Genomic DNA, 25,311 nt, shown 5'->3' on the forward strand with positions numbered 1-25,311 from the left:
CTCTAGCTCTAGTTTAGACTTCATCAACTCAAAAATCTTGCTCTTTAGCTTGATAAATGACTGACTGTCTTCGTTGCTAACTTTGTCTGGTTGCCACTAGGGAAGTGCTGTCTGATGCTGCTGGAAATGGGGCTCGTGATCATGAGAGGGGTGAAACTGAACCACATAGCAATGTACCGTAAAAGCCAAAACAATGAGATAAATGAGGCTAAAAAGCTCCATATAGCTACAGAGCTGGGGGTCAGTTGAGTTTGTCACTATGATTGAAACGGTACAAATGACACTGTAATTTGATTCAGTATCAATACAAAAATATTGATTGATGCAGCTTTAAGAATATAACCTGCAACAGGTACCAATTCATTCTAGCCACATCTACATACACGACCATATTTCAACCTGTTATCAAAACCTGTAACTGTTTTCTCCAGCACATACTGTGATAAGTTGGTTTGTGGAAGATCATACCCAGTACTGATTCTTCTGCAGAGTGGGCGTGGAGGTTTGAATAATTTGGGAAGACGAAGGGGAACCATTGCTCCAAGAAGTTATGAGCATGTTTGAATCAATGGTGTTATAAGTTGAGCCCTGATTTAATGTCAATAACCGATCGAGAACTGGGCTACCAGGGCAGGCGGGGTTTAAAGGAGTGACAGTCACTGTGGGAACTGTTGTGCTCCTCTGGGTTTGACCTTGGTAGGACTGAGTGCTTGGAGGACCAGTGGAGGGCGGCTCATTTGGTGTAGCAGTGCTTTGCTTCCTTTGCCTGTGGTGTCGAAGGTAGACAACCAGAACTACAAAGATCACAACTAGCAGCAGCAGGGCCAGCAGCGGTAAGATAACCAGGAGCGGATTGGAGGTTTTTTGAGGGTAGGACTCTACACGAACTGGTGTGTTCCTGAAGGGAAAGTCCTCTGTTCCACGTGTTGGTTTGCCAAGAGTCGTACTAAAAATGCTAGTTCTGTTGGAGTTTCCCCAGCGGCTGCGTCCCTTGAACCTTTGCTGGTTTTTGCTTGGTTGCTGGGTGGAGAGGAATGCTGTAGACAGGACTGGTGAAGCAGTTCCATTTCTGGAAGTCTGGACTGGCGTCTGAGGAACTGAAGATGTGGTTGGGATCGGACTCGTTGTGGTTGGAAAAAGTGCTGGGTCATATGGCACAACTGTAAAGTGGAACTCCCCTTTAGCAGGTTGGATTTTATCAGCTTTCAGTACAAACACAAGTGAGTCATTTAGCTCTTGAACTCCTGTCATATTGGCATTCAGCTCCAAGGCTACTTTCTCCTGCATGACCTCCTGAAAGGTGAAGGACTCAGCTGGTACAGTTTTCCTGGACATTTTAGATTTTGTCCGAACCACCTTCCCACACTTTGGATGGGAGATAATTTCAAATATAGGGTCACTATCTGTGATATTAGCCAGCTCAGAGGCATTAAGAAAGCTAGTGTTGAGTTTGACAGCAAGTCCATTGGGAATCCTCAGACCTTTGCCAACCTGGATCAATGGTGTGACAGTTATGTTAAACACTTGGCCAGTAAGATTTGCCTCCGAAGTGAATACTGTAAACTCAAAGCTGTCTTCAGTAGAGGAAAGGGAGATCATATGGTACGACAGCCTTCCAGCTTGTAGATCCTCCTGTTCGAACTGTGCCACCTCTTGATTGTCCTTGAGAAGCTTGCCAAAGTTTGGGCGCCTTGTAATCTGATAGTGAATGGTGATGTTTTTCCCATTGGTCTCAGCAGCAAGGTTGTCCTGGGTCAGTGATACTGAAGTCTTGCCCTGCTGCAGAGTCAATCCAGTATAGTTGACAAGAGAAATGGTGATTTCTATCACTTCTAGGTTAAAGAGTTTATATATTGGTTTATGGTGGCCATCTGTGACACTGAAGTAAAACACCCCCGAGACAGAGCTTCCATCATGGATGAAATAGACGCTTCCATTATTGATTTGGGCTTGGGTGAAGGCCACTGTCGACTCGTTCAAACGTCCCTCAAGAGCTAGGTAACCATTGTTTGGCTTACTAATCACAGAGAACTTAATATCATCAGGAGGATTGTCTATGTCTTCAACTTTGAGATTTTCAGGTCTGAGAACAACTGTATCTCCTTGTACCACCTTCAGACTTGGAGCTTTGGTTTTTAGCAAAGGTGGCTGATCATTGACAGGTGTGATTGTGATGTTAAAACACTCCTCAACGACATCGCTGTCATCTTGAGGGCGTTGCGCTGTTTTACCCTTAGGATTTAACCATGCACTGAACACAAAAGAATCACGTATTGTCTCCGAGTTGTCGTGCTTGTAGGTGATACCGTATTTGTTAATGATGAACTGAGAGAAGTTAGGTTTCTCCTTGGTGAGGTTTCTCTCGCCCACCACTATGACACCATGCTGAGGCAGAGAAGTCACCTGGAACCAGACCTCATGGGAGCTCCGCTGAGGTGTCGGCAGCTTGGACATCAGATTAGTAGCATCCAGCTTGGATTTGTCAATGGTGACACTCTCCCCTTCTGTCACCTCAGCACCTAGCAGCAAGCAAACATCACATTAACCACAGTAATAAAAGCATAAACAAGTGCACAGTCAGTGGGGTTTAGCCACGCTAATGGCATGGCTCTGGCATGACATCTTAGGTATGTTGGTCGATTGGTCTACGGCTGTCTGAAATATCTCAACAACTATCAAATAGATTGTCAACAAATTAAGACATTCATGGTGCCCAGATGACAAAGCCTACTGACTCTGGTGATCTCATTACTTCACCTCTAGCAGCATCACGATTTTGATATTTGTAGTTTTAAGTGAAATGTCTCAACAACTCTTGGATGGAATTTTGTGCACACCTTCATGTTTCCCTCAGGATGAATCGTAATAACTTTGATAATCTCTTAACTTTTCATGTATCATTAAGTCCAAATTTCCATTTGTTCAATATTTCAATAAATATATGCAAAATGAACAACATTCCATTCTTAATCATTCAACCTCGTTTTTTATCAGATAATGATGAGATAAAATCGTATGTAAAAATGAGTACAATGAAAAAAATGACTTTGGCTAAACTAGATTGACTGAAATGTTCAATATAATCTAACGATAAACAAAGACTAAAATGTCGACAGTTTCATTGACTTAAACTAAACTAAAATAGTTTGGCTTTCTTAGTCTAAGACAAGACTAAATTACCCCGACTTCCAGTCAACTTATACTGGACTAAAAATAACCAGGATGTAATTTACTAAATATGATAAAAGCTAACAAGGTCATTTGACACAGAACTAAGAATATGTCCTGACAGTATCCTGACCTGCTTTACATCAGCGTGTTATACATCATGCATATTGGCATGCCCCTGTTAGCATTTAGCTCAAAGCACCACTGGACAGCCTTGTAGAAATGCTGGCATGGCTAAAGAGTCTTGTCCATACCTGTGTTTGCGAGCAAGACTGATTTGTGTTCAGGTCCAGTATTCTCATAAGAAATGTCGATTTTGAAGGTCTGGCTGTTCAGAGAAGTGGGTGGCGATGTCACAGAGAAGGTCATGGAGTCCATGGCTTCCCAACCCACTGACTCGATGGGGGTTTGAATATACACAACCTCTTTCCTGTCCACCTGAGGTACAGAAACACCACAGTTCTTCAGGTAAACCATCATCCAAAACAAACTCACATCAACAAATTTTGCAGATCAGCCATCCCTTAAGTGAACTGATGATGGTTTAATAACTACTATCCTAAAGACATTACTACAGGACGTGTAAGATTTCATCATTAATTTAAATCTGCTTTGCTCAGCAGTAAATAAAGTACACAGAGCATCACAGCTTTAACTGTATATATATATCATAATCCATCAAATAATTGATTACATAAAAGCCTTACATGTTCCATTCATCTTAAGAAGCAGTTTCCTGAGTGGGGATGCAGAATATCAATTATTTATACCGTGGAAATCAGGAAACTTTCCACATGGACGGAGGAACCCAGATGTTTAATCTTAAAGTGGTTCACATCCCTTGTGTTTCAACTTAAAATATTCTCATTTAAAACGAGAGGAAAGTGTCGATATGATCTCCACTTGTTCACTCACCATGTCTTGTGTGAAAGTGGTGATGTCCACTGTTGAATTATCAGGCTGCCGCATCACCAGACGTCCCAGTTTGGGATGCCGACTCACACTGAATGTAATGATGCGGTTTGAGGTGTTGCTGATGTCATTGGTCACTGCTTGCAAATACTCATTGGTGATTGGTGTCGAAGAGCCTGGAGGAAAGATGTGAAAAGGAATTGAGAACATCGCTGAGGAAGTGGCTGGGATAATTGTTCATGAAACTAAATTTGTCAACAAAATAAAATTTTCTCGTCTGGTATTCAGTTTAGTTGTGGCCACACTGTTAAAACTCTTGTGTTGCGGCATCATATGCTGCAAGCTTTCCCCTCTGGAGCAGTTTCACATCTTTTTGAATCCAAATTATGCAAAACAAGCTCTGGAATAGATCGATGGGAGTTCTTTGATGTGTCAAATTAAAGCTGCACTGCAGACATCACAGACTTTTTACAGCACTGTCCAACTGCAGTGCGGGTTGTTACATAAAATCCAAACAAGAAATTCAAAGTGCATCAGCTCCTTGCAGGCAAAGAAATCTCCCATCAGGGGAAAATGAAAAGAGAATAATCTCCTGTGGATGATGACGAAGACTGACTACCGAGGGCTTCTTTTCTTCTTAAGATGAATTACGTAGATTTCCGTAGCTCTGCTGCCACTGTGAAGATTGTGAAGATTCTAAAAAAAGACTGCTGATAAATGATGGAAGGCAATGATAGAGGGAAAGAGGGGTCGAAGCACAGTGAAATTCATTCATCACTTGTCGTGAGCACTCCCACGATCCTTGTCTGTGTCTCATGGGAAATTTCCCTCTTAGAGGAAGAGGCAGAGATGGGCTTTCTTGCATTTTTGAATGAAAACCCATCTTGCTCTAAATCTGTACAAGATGGGTTTTGCTATATTGTCAGACTGTTGTGTGCAGCAGTTTGTGATGGCGGCACATTGACTTGTAAAATGTAGAAATGCTCTCAGGAATACTTAAAATACTTTTAAAACCCCTGTGAGTTGTTTAGTTAAGATAAGAATAATGTGTGACTGAAAAAACATTGTAAGAAACATGCTAGCCACTGCACAACCAACGCACCATATTACTCACTTCACATTTTTGAGCCTAATGGCATAATAATAAATGTATAAAATGATAAAGATAAAAGGGAATTAGAAGAATACAGTGACATGGAAGTGAGAATATCATTTAGGCGCCACTATACTCCATCAGATAAGCTTGTCTGAGGTTAAGAGCTTTGGCCGTCCTGCCTTAATGGTGAAGGCTGTGGGTGTATGTGGTCGGAAACTAAACTATGTTCTTGGTTATCCCCATATTTAAACGACGTGGCGTCTTCCCCCTCTCCGTGCCAGATGGCTTTTTAATTCCACTTCTCATTCAAAAGACAACTACAAACATTTCTGCCTTCTGACTAAGTCGGCAGCACGTTATTCAAAGTAGTTCTTTTATAGCATAATGCTCCTCTTATACTCCCACTGTGACCATGTAGCAGTGATAATACATTGCATTAAATTACTTGGTTTTTGTAGAATTATAAGTGATTTCCTCACCCCAAGAATCACTTTAGAAAATCTTGCATGGTATTTGCAGGCAACACCACAATGACTTACTGTCTGAGTGCTTTCAGGTAAACGCTGGTTTGTTAATGAGACATATGCAACCATTTAGTGAGGAGTCTTTCCACAGTTTTACCGAGAGCACCCAGACATTGGAGCACTTCGCGAGGACGAACAAAAACATTAATCTTACCTCCACAGTGCGAAAGTATTTCATGTCAGCCCTCACCCCATCAAAACCCTTCATTGTCAGTTAACGCTCTCATCCCACCCATCCCTCACCCCCTCCCTTTGCCCTGCCTGGCACAAAGCACAAACAGGGCTGCTTCAGACAGACAGTTGCACAGCTTTTCAAGTATCCTCTCGCCCTGTGGCTGGGAAGCTCAGCAGAGCGTGCCAGTTGGCGGCTAGCTGCCCTCACAATATCCTTTTCCTCTAACTCACAAACCAGACCACTGGTAATCGGCGCAAAATCTTGAAATGCGTTTGCAGACACAGACGACACCCAGTCAGCTTATTTTTAGCTCTGGAGTATTAAAGGCAGCATGCGGTATATCAAAACATTAAGGTGATTTGCCAGTCTGGTATTTGAGTGCAATGTCTTGGAACACACACACAGACCCACTTTAAATCTTATCTTATCTAAAATCGTATCAATCTAATCTTATCTGAGACCATACAAAAGAGACATAAAAGAGGAAATCAATACTTAACTTATTAATAGTACAGCTAAAAAGAGCCTGTGTGAATGGATGACTGAGAGACCGATAAAAATATTGTTTCAGTTCATTTTTTGGAGGCAGCTGTGTAGTTTCATAATGACCCAAAAGCCTAAAAATAAAAGAGAGACCATACTTCCAAGGTTCTTGTGATCTCATTTTATGAGAATGGGGAAAAAAAATTGTTGTCCTTTGATAATAAGGCTTTATTCAGAGGGCGATTTACCTGGAAACACCTTGAGTGGACGGTTTTTCTCTAAACTCAGAACCAAGGCTCTAGCAGTGATGCTGAAAATCTGTCTAGGAGTGAAGTTCACACCGTCGTTGACTTGGAAGTTGAATCCTCCGGACATGGCACCTGGAAGTACAATGAAACAAGAAATTAGATTAAACCTAAAACACTGTTAAGGAGCCTCTGAGGTAAAGTTGTAAAGAATCTGTGTGCTGCAGTGAATAAAGAACAACTGAGTTTTGGTTTTTGCAAAATACACATTAATAGTATCAAATCAGCAACCCTGCTCTAAAAACTGTGATAAACTGTTAATAAGGTATTACTTAATGCTAATCGATCGTCTATACTAGTGTTTGTACGTGTGTAAAAAGCAGACATTCTTGAACATATAGGATGGGCTGAGTCCTTTGAACACTGTTATTACAACCTTTCATGGTGGTAACAAGTACAGGCAAAGAAAAAAGTAGATAGGAATCAGAGTAGTAAGCAGAAACCTGATCTGTGAGTCAACACAAGAAGAAAGGACATCAAATCATTAGGAACTGTCAACAGCATCTTCTAGTGGACGCAAAAGGAACGACAAACACTAGTTCCAACACTCGAGCTAGATTTGGCATGACTGCATTAAATTAAAAACATATGGGGAGAGCAAAATCATGCTGAACACATTTGAAGCAATTAATCACAGGTTATATTTAGGATAGGGGAATATGATCAGAATCAATGCCACAATATCAAAAAAAAAAATGTTTTCCAATATTAATATATGTTTCAGTATGGCTGCTGCTCAGTCCCAGCGATGTAGTGTTCCACTGGCACTGTTCATTACATCAGACTAAACATCTTTTTTAGTTTTTAATTGCATTTTGCATGAAATCATTCATTTGGACAACAGAAAGACCAGTTACAAATCTACTTTTTAAGTGCCGAATTATCGCCCAGCTCTATTGACAAGTTTATTGTACCCATTGCTACTATTTACATTAATCAGTGTTATTTTACCAATTGTTTTTCATCTAGTTTCATTAGTCCACTGTAGTCCACTGTATATGTCTATGGCTTCTTGACGTCTCCTGTAAACACCTGTTTCACTTCCCTTTTCTGATTTTATGCCATCTGTATAAATGAGACATAAAATTTCTGGCTCTGATATTAAAAAAAGTCTCTTCTGTCTTCTCCGGTGTTGTGGGATGTCTGAGCTTCGTTAAGTGATAGAAAAAAGGATTTACCTTTGTGAACAAATAATAGCTGTCCCTGTTCTATGTGCGTTTGGGTGAAGTTGAGCACCGCTTTCATGGGGGCACTCTTCAGGGCCAGGTGTCCGTTGCTGGGTGGTGTCACCATGAAGTGTAGCTCCTCTGGGGGCGTGTCCAGGTCCTGCGCTCTCAGATCCTCCGGCCTGATCTCCGTCACTGACGACACCCAAACCTGACAACACAAGATGGACGCGGACACAGCAGGTTCCATCAGAAACCTACATGAAAAATCCAGACCTCAAGAAACATTGCAACAGAGATGCTTTGTTGGACATGGCTCATGATGTAAAGGCTAGCAGTATTTGACAGCCAAATGCAAGACTGACATTTATTTTGATAGTTGGAATGACATACTTTGTTATATGATAGGGCAAAAAGAATTGCTTCATTAAAGTTTATTCCCATTTATGGATGAAAATCCAAGTGTTATTAAACAAAATTGGCTGTAAGACAGAGCAGAATTAAGTCATGTGCTTTTCACATCAATTAAATGCACAGAGCAGCTAAAACCCCACGACCTGCACAAATGTAATACTGTTAAAAAGGAAGAAAGACGCACAAAAGACCAACGGAAACAGATGATGTGTCCTTGTCATTCATCACCACATATAATGGGCCCAGGACGCCGTGGGTGTGAGTCCACCTCCAAGGCTATTTCACATGTTTTTCTCTCTTTCTTTTCTCCCTTCATTTTCCACTGTGGAGTAAGTCATCCAATGAAGCAGAAATGCTATAAAAACAATCTCTAACAACAATCTCTAACTGAGGCACCTAAAGACGGTAAGACAAAAGCAACCCACAGAAAAATGTCACTCTGAGTATGTCACATTCAACAGCATAATTCAAATGAAGGACATGTCAGGACTAAATATAGCCATGCAGACTGTATACACAGTTGGATGTACTGCAGAGTGAGAGGCACAGTTAAGGTCCTGCTTCCATGTGAATTTTAAAAAGCCTCGAGCTGACGCGAAGGAACAGAAGAACTCATTGACACACAGAATACAAAACTACTGGGCCGTGCAGACACTTGACAACAAAGGATGCGCTTCTGTACTCCAGGCCAGAGCAACTATTGCGTAACTTGCCACTGTCCCTCACACAGGTTTGGATAGTCACAATAGTCAATGATTAAAAAAAAGAATCTGCTATTTCATACCAGATATTTTGACATTCATTATTAACACCTGCGCTTTTCCTACTGTTTTAGCAATTTAATGTCACAGTAATTGCCATGGAAAAGGCACACCTTTTCAAATCACAACCAAACGTCTTTAAAATGTGGTTGACATGACATAATTTAGTAAAAACCAACAAAATTACCATGCTGCCTGTTGTATCTTTGTTAAGGCTGGGATGAGTTGAGGTTGAGTAAAAATTCTATTTGTCGTAACCCTCATTAGCCGATGTTACGGCCATTTGAGAGCAATGGAAACAAACTGTAAACACTGACATATATTCACCATATATGGTTAAAAAACCTCTAGCAATTGATTATTTACACACTCAGAAGATATGAACCAATATTAGCTTTCAATTGGAGTCATTAACATTAACTCCCATTAATGTTAAAATTATGAACATCAACTCCTGGGAGAAAGATCTGGCTGTTAAGCAGCTAAATGCTCCACTATGTTCACCAGCAGGACGCTAACTTTGTCTGTCTGACTGTGCTGCTAAACAGTGAGTTTTTGGAAGCTTTTTCGATGAAAACAGCTGCCAGGAAAACAAAAACAACGAGATTGTCATTGTCTGGAGTGTTTTCTTACACACCAGACAAATTACAGACAGTCCTTCTTATACAAATGCAAGCACATTTCCTGTTTTTCATAGGCCTTGCTGAAAGGTAATTATACAAAGGGCTCAGTGTTCACACATGACATCTCTCTGAAATATGGTTAATGTGAGAAATGTCAGCGATGCCATAGAAATCACAATTGCAGGGTAGGGGGAAAGAAAGAAAACACACTTTTAAAAACACTTCCTGCCACACAACAGCTGCAGGGATGTATAGAAAAACAAACACCATATGATATATAAAAAATATGAGAGAATCTGACAGTGGGTTTTATGTTTTCACACTGCAAATTATTGGGTGACATTGACGTCTTAATGGCCTTCAAATTCTACTTAAGTGACCAAATTAAAGGCTGAGGTGTAACTGGCAGTGAGCCGGCCCCTCACTTGACTGCAAGTGTTAAGTGAAACAGAAACATGGGGTGCTTTTTCAATTAACACCTGTGAACGCTGCCACATCCACCCACCACGTGGGACACCACACACACTCATCGCCGCCCCTTCTGAGAACACTTGACACACACGAATGTGTGTTCATCTAGCAGGAAATTATCTGATGAACAACATCAGTGTGGCTTCCCAAATTCAAAGAAGAGGCACATAAGTCGAGATCAACCCTTCAAACATGACGGAGTGTCAGGTTCAGCTTTAGTGAAGGAGATGACAAGTCAAACTTCACCACACTAACATCTTTGGTCCACTTTTCATTAATATTTCACTATTAATGCCTGCGAGTCTTGTCTTCCAAACCTCAGCTGTTTACCTGTTGAGGTGTTTTGATAAACTTGTAGTTTTTATCTTAACTGCACAGAATAAACATTCTCTCTTAAAGATGTTTTTCAAATAATTTTATTTAATAAGATAAGATATTCCTTTATTAGTCCCACAATGGGGAAATTTACACATGTTGCTTGGTCTTAAGCTTCCCTCCTGTTGTCAGAAGAACATGTAAGATGTTCCTAACAAGAATAGAATTTGACTTCAGGAGACTCAGTAACTTTAGTCCCACTTTAACCTCCTAAATCCAGTTAAATAATTTTTAAATCCATCACAGACTGCTGACATGTGTCCCTGTGATGGCATTATTTCTGCATGTCTGGTACAGACCTCAGAAAACAGAAAGAATGTTTCAAATGTCACTTTGTAGTGCCACAATAACAAATCAAGACATCTATAGTGGATTTTTTAGGCTTCACTGGATGATGTTTCTTCTGCCTGTATTGTTTTATTTTGTTTCGTTTTTGACAAAAAATGTAAGCATTTTTAAGACACTTATCCATTAACAGTAAGTTTTATTTGGTTTAGCGGAGCTGATATTTGTTGCAGGACTGTCCAGCTTATATGAATCCTTGTGGCAACATTCATAAGTAGAATATTAATCTATCGTTTTAAATTAATATTTAAAACATTGATTCAAAAATTAAAAAACACACCAAACTATCTAATCAATGATATGCGAGAATACATGACTCTGTGGTTGTAAGAGTCTGAGATCCAACATGAAGTGAAGTGGCAGAGAGCCACCTTGTGGACACTGAGAAATCAGTTCCCTTCCACGTACTATCCAGTAAAACGTGATATAATGACTAATGATTATATATGAACTCATCACCAGTATGAGCAGACCACTTTGTTAATGACCATCACCAAAGATCATAAAAAGCTCCCTCTCAAAAACATTACTGAGCTTTCTAATTCAATTCCACTGGCTTCCCGATGTTTTCTTTATTGCAGTACGTTGCAGAAGTTGCTCTTACTCGAGTCTGCAGGATCTCAGAGGAATTTGAGGCATTTGGGGCAAAGCTGCATAGAGACCTATACTTCAGCCTCTCTTTTCAGCTGGACCTCTCCTACCTTCAGCCACTAAAGCTGACACAGCACAAGTCAGAACAGCTCAACACACACGACAATGTCCCTCTGATTTATGAGTAACACATTTAAAACATGTGCAAGTGGAAGTGCTTTTCACAGACAGGTAGCAAATAACCAGAACCATTTCTTTGGATAATCAGATAGTGAAGAGATATGCGAGTTAGAGGAAAGTGAAATGAACTGAGGCCAGGCGGTCACATGTTTGCTATTTCCAGGCCCTGCCATCATGTCACTCAACACTTAGATGCTGTGATATGGACTAAATTCAAGCGACATACTTCCAGCAAGACCTTATGTCCGTGTCATGCCTGGGGGTTATTTTCCATTTGATTTAAACTATTTTGTATGCATAAGAAGCTTAAGAAATCATTTTCAGTCAACCCAAACTAAAGCAGCATTGCTTGCAACAGACCCACAAAAAAAGCAGTGCTTTATGTTAATACTAGGAGAATTTGTTTGAAAATGTAAACCTTATCACCATAACAGACTTTCCGACAAGTCCCAAGCACTTCCAAATGCATGTCAATGTCTGTTCTGTGCTGCCAGCCCCCCTGGACCCTCCTCCACATAGCAAACATAGTTTCCTTCATGCAGCCAGCCAGCCTGCCATGGCAGCTTGCAACACTGCCCACATGAAAATTGTCTGACGGTAAGCTATGGTGCCAGACCTGCTAGTTAAAAAAAAAAAAAAAAAAAGTCCAGAGTTTAAATATAGAGCTGTAGTGCAGACTCACCCTGAGGACCCTGTTGGCTGTAATAACAGGAGGCTCATCGTTGACAGCTGTAACCTGGATGTACACCGTCTGGGCTGCACTTTGCTTCCTCAGGCCTGTGTCATTGGCCACCACAGTGAAGTTGTCAGCTACGGTTTCGCTGCTGTCGTGGACATAGTAAATGAATTCATGCTCCACCTGATGAAAGACCATGGAAATTATTAGGCAGGATCTGCAAAAATTCATTCAAAACACAGAGGCACAAAACACTCTAATGATTTGTGACACTTGGGTCACTATCATCTCTTATTACATGACACGCAGCATGCAAACAGGGACAAAAACTAAACGTGTTAGTGCTTTGTAACATTTTAGAAATTAATTATGAGCAAAAATACAATGGAAAAAAATAGCACAGTCAAGAGATTCTGGCTGGGGTAAGGGGAAGTGAAAAGGGGGTCATGCCAGGGCAATGCTATTTTTTCTTTTCTTTAATGAACTTAATAAAGGATGAATTTGACATTACAGACGCTGTAAACATGCCTGTAGATTAGGGTCAGATTTGAAAAAACATCACTGCAGTAATAATCAATATTTATCCATCAATTGACCAGTCTAAGTGAATTATTCTAAATACTGCAAAGCAGTAATTTCATTAAGAATACATTTTGAGCTAGAAACATTGTATAAATACCTGTAAATTTTCAGCAAATTTGAGAGAACATCCACTCCTCTAAATCATTCAGCATGTAAAATGGCAATGGCAGTACCAAAAAAAAAACCTAAAATGACATAGCCTCTGTGTCTTTGGTGTTAGTTATGGGCATAAAAAAGTGTTACTGCCACACTAAATCAAATCATTTATCCATCAATCCAACTGTCTGTGAGAATATCTCACCTGCCTCCTGGTGAAAGAGGTTATGGGGACATTGGGATGTCGAGAGTGCTCAATGTGACCATGGTGCGGGGGCTCAGTCAAACTATACAGGAAGTTGATTCCAGAAAAGTGTCGGTTGGTGACTTTGAACACATCCTGGGTCAGCGCCTTGGATGCGCCCTCGTTCAGTGTGAAATTGGAGACCTGAAGTGGGATGAGGCGTGGGATGATGTCAACAGACATCCTAATATCAGTGACATCAGTGACCCCGTTGGTGGCATCGAGGATCAAAGTGTCATTGGCTTTGTTGGGCTCCACCTGCACATACTGGATGTTCCCACTGTTAATGTCCTCTTGGGTAAATGTCTTGACAGGAGACTGTTTAGTTCCGATGTAGCGCTCCTCCGCTTCAACAAAACGCCGGAGAATGCCATGAGACGGGGCTAACTTGACTGTGAATACAATCTCAGATGGCAGGTTGTCCTCGTGCGTGACCTGCAACAATCAGAAAACATATTCAGTGGTTAAACTTGAAATGTTCCATCTGTCACTGAAGTTTAGTTTTCAATTTGCTGTCGATGTAACATGGCATCATTGTAAAATGTAAAAACAAACACTGGTCAGCACTCAGTTTCTACCCTTTCAGCAGCCTTAAAAAGAGGATAATGTTCTTTTTTTATAGTTTAGATTATTGTTCCCTTCTGATGCCATAACTACATCGTAAGATGCAGGTTGTTTAGTGATTCATTTTCATAATAAATACGTAATAATATACACATGTATGCACATTATTGTTATTTATATATTAATTATAATTCTTATCATTATTATTGTCTTAAAGGTTCGGTGACCACTGGTCAAACATGAACTATTTAGAATTTTGTGGCAGAAATTATGATGATATTTCAAATACAAATACAATATCAGAATCTTGCCATATGCATAAATGATGGTTTTGGCTTTCAAAATGACCATCATATTATTTGAACCTAAATAAAATTTGCATGAACACACAATCTGTCACTCTTCTGAAACACTCACCTCTAGTTTAGTTTCGTCTATCTTCACTGGTTTTCCCTCCTCCACCAATAAGGTGTTGTGATGCTGCACAATGGGTGGCCTCTGATGACTTTCAAGGTAAACCTTCACATTGATCCTCACTAAGAGTCGAAGACCTTTAGCTTTCACCGTTAAGTTGAAATAGTCTGCCAGATGTTTGCTGTCATCGTGCCGATAGGAGATCAGCCCATCCTTTATATCAGCCTGTGAGAATGATTCCACCTTTGTTTCATTGCGATAAAGTCCTCCATACTTGGGAGCCTCGTCTAACTTGAAGATGACCTCCTGGTCATCTCTGATGTCCAAATTTGATATGACATTAAAATTACTGGTGGCGAAAGTTACTGACTGGCCCTTCTGAACAAGCAGGCCAGTATTATTGCCAACCTTCAAGAAAGGATCATGTGCACTGATGTCTAAAAGGCTTGATATAAAATGTTTTCCATCTGACACAAAGAGCACAAACCTGCCAGTGCTCACGCCTTTGTGAATGAACAACACTCGCTTCTCTTCCAAATCCTTCTGTCGAAACTGGAACAGTCGATGAGCAGTGTCATTAACCAGCACTAGGTCTCCCATCGGGATTCCACGTCGAGTATAAATCAACTGGCCATCATCAAAATCTGAGTCGGCATCATGATAACGTAAATCCTCTATGGTGAGTAACTTCTGTCCGTCCCTGACTACATGGAAAATTTTATCAATAACACGTACCGGCTTTTGGTCATTGAGTAGCTGAATAGATATGTTGAACGTTCCTTCTTTGGAGCCAAATTCATCTTCTGTGATGGTAGTCTTGAACCCTTGGGTGGTGGATGCTACAAAAGTGAACTTGTCTTGAGTTGTTTCACTGTCATCATGGATGTACATTATCCGTTCCTCTAATATGTCCTTATTACTGAAGGTTAAGATGTTGCTGTAGCTAGCATTGGAATTTGACTGACTAATACGGGCTAGCTTTCCATGTTTTGGGCTGTCTATGATGGTGTAGTACATATCTTTTGTACTCAAAGTCTCTGCAAACAACTCATCTTTTGTGATAAGTTTACTTTCTCCCTCCTGAAGTGAGAGTCCATCATTTCTTATAAACACGCTATTGACATCAGCTTTAATTAAAAACTGGAAATCGTAGTTTTGTGACTGAGCATGTTTGGAAACTAGCTGAAATTTGAACCTGTCACTTGTATCCTCATAAGACCTGTCGACTAGCTCGTAATGTACTTTTAGATCTGTCACGTTTCTTTGGCTGAAGGTTGAGTTCTTCCTCAAGACTGTGGTGTCGAGCAGGAGTTTCCCTTTCTTTGGAGTGGTGAGAACCCGAAAATAAAGGTCATCCTCCGAAAGGGCCACCCCTTCAGCTGTGGCAAAAATATTCTCAGAGCTCAGTGTCACTTTTCTAACTTTATCCATGTCTATCATAACGTTCCTCTCCAGGTGGTACTTCACCCACTTCACAGCGATTGGGAAGAGCACTTCGGTGGTTGCCCTTGCAGCCACATTAACTTTGCTCTTGAAGTAATCAGTTGCATTGGATGTCTGCATTTCTTCAAAAGTGCTAACATACCTCAGACGCTCTTTTTCTAGAAGTCTTTGGGAAAATGTGTCAGTAGGCCTCCATTCACCGCTTGAGTGCAGTCTCTGGAGTTCTCCATACTGAGGGGGCTCGATCACATCATACCGGACGTCTACAATTTGTTTCACAGCATTGGTTTGCACAGCCAACTGTTTTGAACCAATTATAGCCGTCTCTCCTTGAATGAGTTCAATGCCTGTGTTGTTTGCAATCTTATACTCTAGCGCTACAGCCATGACCCTTAGAACCACAGTATTGCTGACCTTTTCGCCATCACTGACTCTAAGAACTATCCTTGAGTTTCGAACCCCAGTGTGAACGTAATACACAATCAATTCTTCCAAGTCTAAATATGAGAATGAGGTCACTGCCTTGCCAGGGTTGTTTTCAATTTCCAAATATCCTGCATCAGCGTTCAGGTTTCCAAGAACAGAGAATACAAGATCAGTGTAGTTGCTGTCAATATCTGTGGCCTTCAGAACATCTGTAGTGAGTCGTTTCTTTGAGTTCTCCAACAGGACGAAGAGATTTCCTTCAGGGAGACTCAATTCAGGTGCATCGTTGGTGGGTGTTACAGTAATATTGTACCGGTACAATTTGTTGCCTTTCAGATAATCAGGAACTTGCTTTCTACTGCTAGAATATACTGAAAACATGAAGAAGTCGTCTGGTTCCTCTGAGCCTCCATGGATATACATCACTCGTCCGTGCCAAAGGTCCAACATGCTGAAGGTATTCTCCTCTTGGTCCTGATCAACATCAAGTCTTATCTGACCACGAATTGGTTGCTCCTGAATTTGGAACATAATCTGAGACTGTCGAATGCCAAGCTTCTTGAAGTCCAAAAGCACCTTGATGTGTTTGGCCTCGAGAGATGCTCGCCCACCTTCCTGGACCACAAGGTCTTTGAGTTGCACAAAATTTGAGCCATACCTTTTGTCCAAGCCTCTTGCAAGGGTGGACATGTGAAGTGACGGTGTTGTTGTCACCAAGTGAAAAAGAGATCCTGGAGCACTTGATGGACTCACAGTGGTCACCTGTTCTTGTTCTTTCTCTGGCTCACAACCATCTGAGATGTCCTTGGTGACTACAGCATTAGAGAGACCCGTCTTCACTCCATTGACTTCAATGTTCTTCAAACATCCTTTAAAGGAACCTCCTCTGATACGCTTTCCAGATACAGAAACAAGACCTAGTTTTCTGACTTCTGCTCTGGTGCCGTCATTGATACCTCCTACGAAAAGATAACCTTTAAGCTGAAGCCCCCTTGAGCGAGGGCTAATGCTGCTTTTCACCATCTCTCCATCAACAGTAAGCTCAAGGCTTTTGGGACTGAAATGCAACTTGACTGAATGCCATTTCCTGTCGTTGATGAATGTGAGTGAACGAAGCTCCGTTTTGGTTCCACCTTTCCCAACAATGGCCACTGGAAAACCTTCCTGAATCTCCAAAGCCACAAAGTCCCCCTCTCTGGCTGAATTGTACAAGATAATTCCTTCTTTGGCTGAAGTGTGCACAACACACTCAAACACCGCTTCCTGCTGGGCGTTCCAGGTTGGAAGAGAAATGTAAGCCCTGGAGCTGAAGAAGCTAATAGGGTCCTCCTCGGTGGCAAAGAATTGGGGACTACAACCTAAAGACACCTCGTGGACATTCTTGAACCCAGTGAATGGCCTCAAGGATGACAGCAAGTCATGTTCATTGAAAACCACCTCGTCCATGCAGCCTCGAAAGCCGATCGGGTCTCTGGGGAGGTAAAGTCTGTCCAGACCCCCTGAGCCACCAACATAGAGACCATCTACAATGCGGAGACTGTGATGGGAGCCTGGCATCTTCGCACTCGTGTGAGAATTCTTGTCTACAGTCAGAGTGATGTTGTGCTGCACATGGCGAATCTCCACAGAGTGCCAGGCCAGGTCATTGAGCTGGGTGCCTCTCTCTGATTGTAACACTTGCTCCCCCGACCCAAGGTCCAGTTTCAGCTAAGACAAGAAATAAAAACAGTGAATTACAAAGTCTGCTAAATTAAATGAGTAAAAAGTGAATGCACAAACAGATCCAAGCATATCCTTGGTGCCAGAGGAGGAATCCAAGTGACTTTCATGACCTAATAGTTCATTCACTTTGCACCACTACCAGGTCAAAGTTGTCACTTATTCTGTAAAGTATCTCAACATTTAGCTGATAGATTGATACAACATTTTGTTTAGACGTTCTTGGTTCTAAGAAGTTACATCTTGCTGACTTACTGTTAGTGATAGCTTGACTTTTTTTGTTGATGTTTGTGGTTCTGAATAAAACGTCTCAGCAACCACTGGATGAATTGCTATTTAATTTGGAAGACATTCATGTTTCACTCAGGATGAACTATAACAACTTTGGCTTTGGATTCCTTATCTTTTTACATTGTACCATTATCAAGTCATGCTAAACTAATACGGTGAACATTATACCTACTACACTACCTACTTTAACCTACTACAGCCTTGAGATGCCTCTACCGTAGCTGTGGACTCTTGTTTAAAGATGCATATACTGGTTCCAGCTGTTAACTATGATCATGACAACAATATTGTTAAAAAATATAACATTTAGAATATTTACATTGTGTTACAAAGGTAAAAAATATATTCTTAGAAAATGTTCATTTTATCACATTAAATAGTTGTTTATAGAATCTATGACATTAAGACTAAGAATCAAATAATCAACTGTGGAGAAGGTGACATCTGGAAAGGAAAACAAACAGTCAGACCACTTATTCCATGATGTCACATGTTGTTATAACAGTGAGCTTTGTCTGTGATTTAAAGCAGGAAGAGAACTATTATCTCTTTGCCTTCAGCTATGTCCTCAGAGCATCATGTCACCATCTCAAACTAATGCTGCATTCAGATGACATGCTTGTCAAGGCTTGCTGCTGAGTCCCTGCTATTCATGCACGGGTTTCTAGGGAGCAACGCTCATGACTGACTCACATGGAATGAGACCCCAAGCCTGAGGATAACTTGTGCGAGTGAACAAAAAATATTTGGTGACCTGTGCCAGTTTAAGGAACAGGGACAAACGGTTCACTCCTCGTGCTCACTGAAGTACGACAATGCAACACAGTCGTCAGCATGAGTCATTCCTAACAGCAAAAATCTAACACGAATGGAAGCTGAGTCACAGGGATTTCTCGAGTTTGATGCACAAAAGCTATATTTCATATCTCAAGCCTTCCTCTGTTTCTTATGAATCTTGTCTGCATATTAAAAAGGCTTCTTTCAGTGCATCTGCCCATTCTGTATGCTGATTTAGCCTGGCAGAGCTGCTTACAGGACGCTTTGGGAGCAGTTTTGAAGGAAAAAAATATATATTTCACCCTTAAATCCTCCCAGCAGGGCTTGTGGTGTGGACTAAAAATAGTGCGCTTGTTTCGGGACAAAAACCCATCCTAAATCTCAAAAGTGTGTCTAAGGTAAACTTCTTTTGTCATTAAATAAGTAGTAAATTTCACCACAGAAGAATTGCATGTGTATTGCATGTTATGTTTATATAGAGCCAGATGAATATTGCGGCAATATTAGCCTTTTTTACTGCTGACATACAGTTTCAATTGAACTTAACACTGAAGCTGGCTTCTCATATTTTTCAGACCTAGTTGTTTATTTAGCTTATTCTACTGTGGAATTCACAGCGCCTTGAGAAATGGGGAAATACACACACTGTTTGATATTACCAATTATCCATTATGACTCAATCAACAGCAAAACTGACTGGCACGTTCTTCAGTTCTATCACTATGAATAACCATATAACTATGGAATTTACATTCTGACTAGGCTTTGATGGCTGATTTTAAGGGCTACGTCTCATGATTGAATTGAGCAAAATGCAAAGCAGTGACTGTGCAGACACATGGCTGCACGGGACAGTATTACAGCCAGAGACAATGTTAATAACAAAGAAACTGCACAAAACAAAGAACAGGCTTTTAATATTATAGGATATAAGACTATATAAAGACCACTACATAGAAATTATTAGCCAATGAATGGACTAGTTGTTCAACAAAAAATGTATAATTTCAGTAATTTTTTTGAGCAAAAACACCAAACATTTATTGGCTCCAACTTATCTAATATAAGGATTTGCTACTTTGCTCTGTTTTATATCATTCTGATGTATTAGCATATAATTGGTCGGACATTTGAGGACGTTAATTCTGGCTCTTAGAAACTGTGATGAACACTTGACACTGTGACATTTTATGTACAAAGTAATTTATACCAACAATTAATCAATACATAAAAATAAATATTAGCTGCAGAACTATATTACATTATATTATATTAATGGGTGGTTACAGAACCAGAGGACAGATGCATACCAGCAGGACACTGATTACTTTTGTTGTTTTTCATAATAAGAAATCTTTAACTTGCTGGCAGTCGGAGGCAAATGTGTATTACACTGTAATCAAAGTCCTGAATCATGTGGCTAATACGTGTAGTATAATCATGCACTGACCGCTTGATTACCCAAATACAATAAAGACACAGATGTGCTGCTTTCATAATCTCCTAGTTTCCACTGTGACAAGAAGTGACTGGTATGGAGTTGACACTCGGCTCACACCACACAGGCTTGTCTGCTTGTGTTACTGTGTTGAGAGACTGACTCTGTCAACTGAGATGGAGCAATAGCTTAAGGTAGTCAATGTGTGTGTGTGTGTGTGTGTGTGTGTGTGTCCTATCTTTTGCATGCATGTGGTCAAGCACAAAGATCTGTGTGTATTGTAGTCCCATACATATATGCGCCTGTGTGCCCATGTATGCTTGAGCACATATGCTCATGTGCCGGGGCCACGGATGTACCCACCTGCAGGCGACCAGCATGGAGCTCTAGCAGGAAGCAGTCGGTCCGGCCGGCAGCGAGAAACAGCAGGCCAGTGGTGCTTGAGGTTCGGAAGCGAATGCGGAGCGTGTTATGGTTGGACGACTCTGTTGCTTTGAGCTGTACAAAGCCATCGCCATAGAAGGAAACTGGAGAGAGTGACATAGGGGAGAGATTGATTTTCAAACAAAAATGAAATGGACAACGAGAGGGAGAACTGATGTGTCTTTTGCAGGCTGCTAAATCAATGCTCAACACTCACATTCACATCAGACAACTCAAACTTCAAAGAGAACAGGAACAGAAAGTACAGTAGCAGTGAATACAGCAAACACAGAGCAAGTCAAGTCAAGCATTATGGTCTTAATATAGCCAACATGTGACATTTAGATATAAAAGCCAGGCTAATTATCATCCTGGTTGTTCTTTACAAGTAGAGCACAGTCAGAGTATGCACACACACACACACACATACTCAGAGTTTTATAACAATGTGCACAAATTATACCTCACCTGATTCAAAGGAATGCCTGTAAGATGACTTTAGCCTTCCTGGTGGGCCAGTTGTGTGTTTCATGTGCTCTACCATAATTATTTACATGAATTCAAGTGCAACAAGAGTACAATTACGATGCAGTAAAGCTTTCCCTACAGAATGATAACCACCTTTAGGATGAAACAAAACTCTGCTCATTTGTAGCTTTAAGTTGCTCACAGTGTGGTCAAAACTGTCGGAATGACAAAACAGAATTTTAAAAAGGTATTTGACTTTAATGCCAAAACAGCTGTATACAAACTGAGGAAGTGGATGTGGAGGTTGCTCGGAGGGAGTCAGACATGTTTCGGCCTGCCCTGGCCTGACAGGAACCTTCAACCTGAACATGAAAGGCTCTGACGTCCCCACATTGTCTGTGGCCCCATGTTCCAGGAACAGTTTGGAGGACGGACCCAGCTGTTTCTTCTACCTCAGCTCCCAGCCATCTCACATCACCCTGTAATCTGGGCTAACGCACTGTGAAGCTTTCTCATCTACGCCTCCGTGCCCGCGCACCACCAGTTCAGATTTTAATGAGCTCCAGAGACCCACGCATATTCAAAGGTTGACAAATGTCTTCGCCTGTGTGAGGAAACACGTTCATTCCACGTTTGATTAATTTGTAGTTCATGACCGAGGGCAACAACAGGCTACTGCTAATGGGCCAGAGTGACTCACTGGGGAAGCTAGATACAGTTAATGTGAGTTAATGCATTGTTTTTATTCCTAAAAGGGTTAATGCACCCAGTTTGTAAGGAGTGTGCAGTGTAAATTGACACAATTAAAGCAGTAAAGCGTGTAAATCAGCCCTTCAGCCCTATCAATATACAGTCATCAATCAATAGGATGTGATCGCAGAGAGACAACAAACAAGAGAGTGAGAGAGAGAGAAAAAATCTACTTTTGTTCTAATTCTGTACCATGGAAATTACACATTTTTCTTCTTCTAGACTGAAAGCTGTCTATTTTCAATGTTGAATGGTAAAACATCAAATCTTCTTTGGGTCCATAAAGATCTTTTCTTATTAGCTTAACTGTATACCACATAGTTTTATATACAAACTTTGTTATCCTGAATGTATACATGTGTTTGTTCATATGTCAGTCATCCAATGTTGTTAACTCTCAGCAAACATGTTTTCTCTCAACAATCAACAAAAAATTTCAAAAATCATTTGTAGGGCTGCAACTAACAACTAACTGTTTTCATTATCAATTAATCTGCCATTTACTTTAGACGTTTTGTCTGAGAAACAGTCCAAAACAAAAAGACACCCAGTTTGCTATCATAAGACAAAGCAAAGCAGCAGAGTATTTTGCTTGAAAAGTGACTTAAAATTAACTGAATTTGGATTTTTTTTTTTAACCAACTAGTCCTAATCCTTGCAAATCCTCAATCCACTTATCTTATTAATAATGAAAAATAGATGAATTCATTAGATTCATAGTTTATCCTAAATAAATATATTTGTAGTTAGCCAGCTTTCCTCCATATCAAGAAGCCACACGTTTTCCAGTGAATCTCACATGGTTCCTCCCATCCCACATTCTCCACTATGGTGAGCTTTGGTGCGCAACTGTGCACAACTGAAAATAATTCCCATTGTTTGTTTCAACTAAATTAACTGTCATTAATCGACCAGTCAGGTGTAATGTGCCTTTAACTACTGCTGGAATTGAACAAATTGGCTTACGGGCACAAAGCATCCAGCATTATTTATCCTTCCTCTGACCCAGAAGTCCGACTGACTGGATTTATTGTCCTTTCTCATTTAAACATCATGCTCATTCATCCGACTGGCTCTGTGTACATAACAGGCGATGAAGTGTTTCCGAAAACTGGCCGAGAGGAATGAAATGACATTTTTTTCAATTAAATTCACAAGGATGGACATACATGCTCAATTGTATTTTAGTGTTGTTATGATGACGCTCAGCTCCTGTAATCGAAGGGGGTATGTAAATGAAAGAGCACATCAGACTGCCAGAAAACAATAGCTGCACATAAACGTACCTGGGTACACCTGACTGTGAGCCCAAAGAGGCAGAAACAGGAGGTGTTTGGTGGTTGTTCTGTAATGTACGTGTCTGCAGGGGCAGTTTTTTGTGCGTCAGGGACATTTCTTTTTTCTTTTTTTTTTTTTTTTTAGAGATCTCACAAACCGCTCTTTCAACAACAAAGCCAGTGACCTTTTAGTGAACACCCGCTTACAGTTAATTTGAGGGGTAAAAGACCAGTGCTTGTCACTGCCTGCACCCTCAGTTCATACAACAAATCGGAGATGCAACTTGACTGAAGTGCCTCTTTGGGGTTTTTTCTTTTTTGTGATGCACTGTCAAAGCCCAGGATGTGGATGCTTGAGTAAGGGCTTGTTTTATAATGCTACGGGAATACACAGGGTGGACACACTCTGAAATGCACCCAAGTAAAACAAATGTCCATACTGTAATTATTTTCAGAGAAGGATATGGTGAGTGTGAGTCACTGTGAAACAATTCCTGATTATCCCCAGGGGCGAAGACTGGGTGAGCGCTGGATTTAGATGACACATGCACAGGATCAAATCAGCCAGAGAGGCAAATGAATGCCTGCATGGATGTAAATAATGTACATCTGTGGCTCACTAAAACACATATATCCCCCTTTGGAGGTCTGAACGCAGCGAAGGCTGTCCGTTTCTCTGTTTCCATTTGAGTGTGCTATTGTCACAGATAGTTCTTCCAGTGCAGTGGGCAGCACAGTCCCATCTCTGCTGCTGCCTGTGATAAGGTGAGGGCACTGGGGGGTCTTTACAGCACACTGCCTATCCTGCGAGTGCACCAAATACATCCAACGTCTACAGCATTTATATGACATGGAAGGGAATGTTATTAGACTTACTAATGCATATTTAAAAGCTCTAAATGACTTTATGCTGTTGCTGGGATTGATGCAACACTACAGCCAGACACCCACCAGCCTGTCCTCATTCACATTTTATTCATTTCTGCTACTGAGGTTGACATTTAAAAGACCTGTGAAGCAGCAACTCAACAGCACGCACAGAAAACACATAACAAGAACACATAACGTGCTTTTGGAGCCTACATATGCAAAAAACAGGAAAATGATCACGTTTGGCAATTGAAGTGGTCATGTTAGAAATAACCCGGCAAGTGGCCTTCAGGGTCAAACTATTTCCTCAGTAAACTACAAAACCCACGAAGAAACTCGTCAAAGTTGACCAATGTCGGGATTTGGTTACATTATTAACAAATGGTGCATTGTTGCAACATTAAACAACTTTATCTCTCGTCGGCTTTCATTGAGAAAAAAAGTCGGAAAGTTGCTTCGTTACCTCCGGACGCCAGCTCGAGCAGGAGCGACCACCAAAGCAGACCGCGGAGCCACAACTTGTTCCTCCCCGCGGCAGAGTCCATCTTTCTTCTCCCGGTGGAAACGCTAATGTTGTCGGACTGCGCAGTTACATTTTTACAGACCTGATTCCACTTCTTCACGCGTCGGGAACGTCAAACACAAGCAGCCGAGCTAATCCCCAAAAAACGGTGAGAAAGTGTATGTATATGTGTGTATGTGTGTGTGTGTGTGTGTAGGGGAGGGGGAAGTTATGCAGCGGACCCTGAAGTGGACTGAGGCATCGATGTAGGTCCTCACTAAACTCCGCCTCGTGTGTGTGTGTGTGTGTGTGTGTGTGTGTGTGTGTGTGTGTGTGTGTGTGTGTGTTCGTCTCAAAGGGGGAAAAAAAGCAGCGTGTTAAATCACAGTTTTCAAAATAAAAGCCAGAGGAAGAAGAAGGGGAGAGAAGTGCTGCTGGCCCTTTAAACCAAACAACAGCATGTGGAAATGTGTAATTTTTAATATTTCAGTTTTCTGCTACTTCATACTTCTAATCCACTTTATTTCAGAGGGAAATATTGTGCTTTTTTTGAATGCAAAAAAATCAGATTTAGCTCAGTATAATTTGGGCGACTCTGACACACAGAACTTAATTTGTATGTTTCTTTCATCTGTAGAAAGGAAACCACTTGACTACAAACAAAAGAGAATAAATGCTTTCAAAAGGAACCTGCTGCTTGCTTCTTCTACTTTGCTCATATCAGTTAAGTCAAGTCCAGTGAACTCTCTAAATGTCTAGTAC

General features: G+C 40.9%; 1 protein-coding gene across 1 annotated transcript; it reads right to left on the minus strand.

Moving 5' to 3' along the window:
- Positions 1-363: 363 nt before the first annotated feature.
- Positions 364-24,662, minus strand: cspg4ba (chondroitin sulfate proteoglycan 4ba). Its single transcript, XM_070833775.1, has 10 exons — positions 24,511-24,662; positions 20,623-20,786; positions 14,169-17,741; positions 13,149-13,622; positions 12,272-12,448; positions 7,842-8,040; positions 6,607-6,738; positions 4,084-4,256; positions 3,423-3,606; positions 364-2,519 (listed from the first exon to the last, which is right to left on the minus strand). The coding sequence occupies exons 1-10, from the start codon at positions 24,590-24,592 to the stop codon at positions 463-465; spliced, it is 7,215 nt and encodes a 2,404-aa protein (XP_070689876.1). The 5' UTR covers positions 24,593-24,662; the 3' UTR covers positions 364-462.
- Positions 24,663-25,311: the final 649 nt, after the last annotated feature.

The sequence above is a fragment of the Pempheris klunzingeri genome, chromosome 7 (assembly GCF_042242105.1).
Source record: "Pempheris klunzingeri isolate RE-2024b chromosome 7, fPemKlu1.hap1, whole genome shotgun sequence".
NCBI lineage: Eukaryota > Metazoa > Chordata > Actinopteri > Acropomatiformes > Pempheridae > Pempheris > Pempheris klunzingeri.